At 42.8% G+C, this 2,286-nt stretch overlaps 1 protein-coding gene across 1 annotated transcript; it reads right to left on the bottom strand.

The window, feature by feature from the left end:
• Positions 1-207: 207 nt before the first annotated feature.
• LOC145456230 (E3 SUMO-protein ligase KIAA1586-like) lies at positions 208-2,007 on the bottom strand. The gene has a single exon (XM_080334306.1). The coding sequence runs from the start codon at positions 1,875-1,877 to the stop codon at positions 657-659; it is 1,221 nt and encodes a 406-aa protein (XP_080190432.1). The 5' UTR covers positions 1,878-2,007; the 3' UTR covers positions 208-656.
• Positions 2,008-2,286: the final 279 nt, after the last annotated feature.

Here is a 2,286-nt window from a genome sequence, read left to right as displayed (position 1 = left end):
TGAAATCGCCCAAACGTACTGAACTAAAAGACGTACACCATTTCAAATTGGTATTCCTTCTTTGAAAAAGTTGCATAAATTTCCAAAAACATACTCCATGATTTATGTTAATTCACGATTTGATTTCAATAATTTGCGGCCCCTTCGAGCTCGGGGGGTCTGGGTGCGGCAGTTACGGTCCTGTGCTTAAAACCAGACGTGCGTGTATCCATTCAAGTCACATGATTTATTGATAGAATCACAGTACAACATTTACATTTAGTTCTATTGCATGGCACCAAATAATCTCATTATGAGTGAAGAAGGGGAACTGCGCTCTGAACATGATGTGATTATGACTTGACGCTCGGCCATTGAGGGCATTTTTTTCAGAAAGCCACCGCGTTTGGGCTGTAACTGAAATATTTTCGGCATATGCACCATAGCACACGTGCAAATCTGTGGGATCGCAAAGGGCTAAGACGCATTCATGCGCAATAACGATAAATCTAGACATCATGGATATCGCACGTGTGCTGTGGCGCGTATTTTGAGGGTGTTTTGGCTTCAGTTCGAGTGCGGTGCCTTTCTGAAAAAATGAGTGCTTCCGAAATTGTTCACAAATTTATCTCAAATTTAAGACCCCGTCGTATCTAGATCGCAGTCTCCCTTTACATTTAATCCTTATTTTCCCGTCTGTCCTTTTCAGCTCTCCAATGGTTGTATACATTGTCCAGGTCAATGGCATCGTCTGTATTCAGTTTTGACTTTATGCGCATCAGCTGGTCCAAATGAGCCACTTGAAGACGATTTCTCGATGCTGTTTTGATCCGATTCATTAAACTAAAGCCTCTTTCGCAATCCGCACTGGATGCTTGAAATGTAGCACAAATATCCACAAGCTGTGAGACGTGCTTCAGCTCCTCGCATTTTAGTGTCGCAGCCACCACATCGGAAAATGTTCCGATCGATCCTTGTTTCAATTTTTGCTTCATAACATATTTGAAATCAGGATATTCATCGTGAATGGCCTCCATAGAATTTGGCTGGTGGAAAATGTCCTCATACTTCTTTGTTAATATGGCAATGTCTGCTGCTCCGTACTCGAAGTCAGAACTGATATCTGAACTCAATTCCTCACAGCCCAATGCAGACCACTCCTTCAATTCATTCTCTGGAAATCGAGCATCCAAGTGATCGCAAAGATTACGAATAAAACAAATAATCGCGTCGGTATCTATGACTTCAGCTGACCCAGCCCTCATCACCTCTTTGACGCGGTCACTCCACTTGATAACCTTTCCTTCTTTCAGATACTGAGAACGCAGCTTCTCAATCTTTTCTCTTGCAAGGCAGTGTCCCTCCATCACAGTCAGATTGCGTTTTTGAAAAGAAAGACACAGTTGTGCCAGGTCATCCAAAACATCTCCCAGAGCAGTGAGAATAAACTTGAATTTTGAATCCGTCTGCTTTTTGTAACAGTATTTTGTCACTGGATCTCTATAATTACTGGATGATTCTCTCCTGCAGTATTCTTCGAGAACTGTGTAGTTCCTCAGAACAGCCTTCACAGCTTGGTGCCGCGAAAGCCACCGTACTTCGTTCAGAGGTCTGAATGACAGCGAATCCTCATCAAGAATCTTCGATAGGTCTTCCAATTTCCGCTTTTTTACAGTGGATCTAGAGAAATTGGAATACACCGTTCTAAGAAACGTTTCCACGTCACGCATCGCAGGGACGTCTTTCCATGCATCAACAATGCCCAAGTCTTCTCTATGGGCAACACAGTGCTGTTCTGTTAGATGTGGTATTTGCTGCTTTAATAACGCTGCAACTCCGTTGTGCTTTCCCAACATTACTGAGGCACCGTCGGAGGTCAGCATCACCATTCTCTGCATGTCTAATTTATGCTTGGCGTAAAACTGAGTTATTGCCTGCACAATATCCCGAGCGGTGCATCCAGTCAGCTGGGAAATGCCTCCAAACACAGTTTTGTAGTCGACCTCATTTTCCTCTCTATATTTAATGTAAAGCACTATATAGCATTTTGTGCACTGTTATGTCTGTGCTCTCATCCACGATCAGAGTGTGCCAATGTGCATTTCTAAGTTTGCACATTGTCTCATTCTGCACTATTTGATTGATAGAATTCACAAACTCAAAGGCATAATTTTTGCTTCGCCAGCTTTCTGGAACACTCACGTACTTTGCCATGTGATCGTGAATTTGTTGAACTGACAGCATAGAAGTATTCATGTTTATGGCTAGGAGAATATTGTCGACGAGAACCTTAACTTGCCCGGGGTT

This window comes from Botryllus schlosseri, chromosome 14 (genome assembly GCF_051294905.1).
Source record: "Botryllus schlosseri isolate E-star chromosome 14, Bs_hap1, whole genome shotgun sequence".
Lineage (NCBI taxonomy): Eukaryota > Metazoa > Chordata > Ascidiacea > Stolidobranchia > Styelidae > Botryllus > Botryllus schlosseri.
This window is presented reverse-complemented; position numbering and strand designations above follow the sequence as displayed.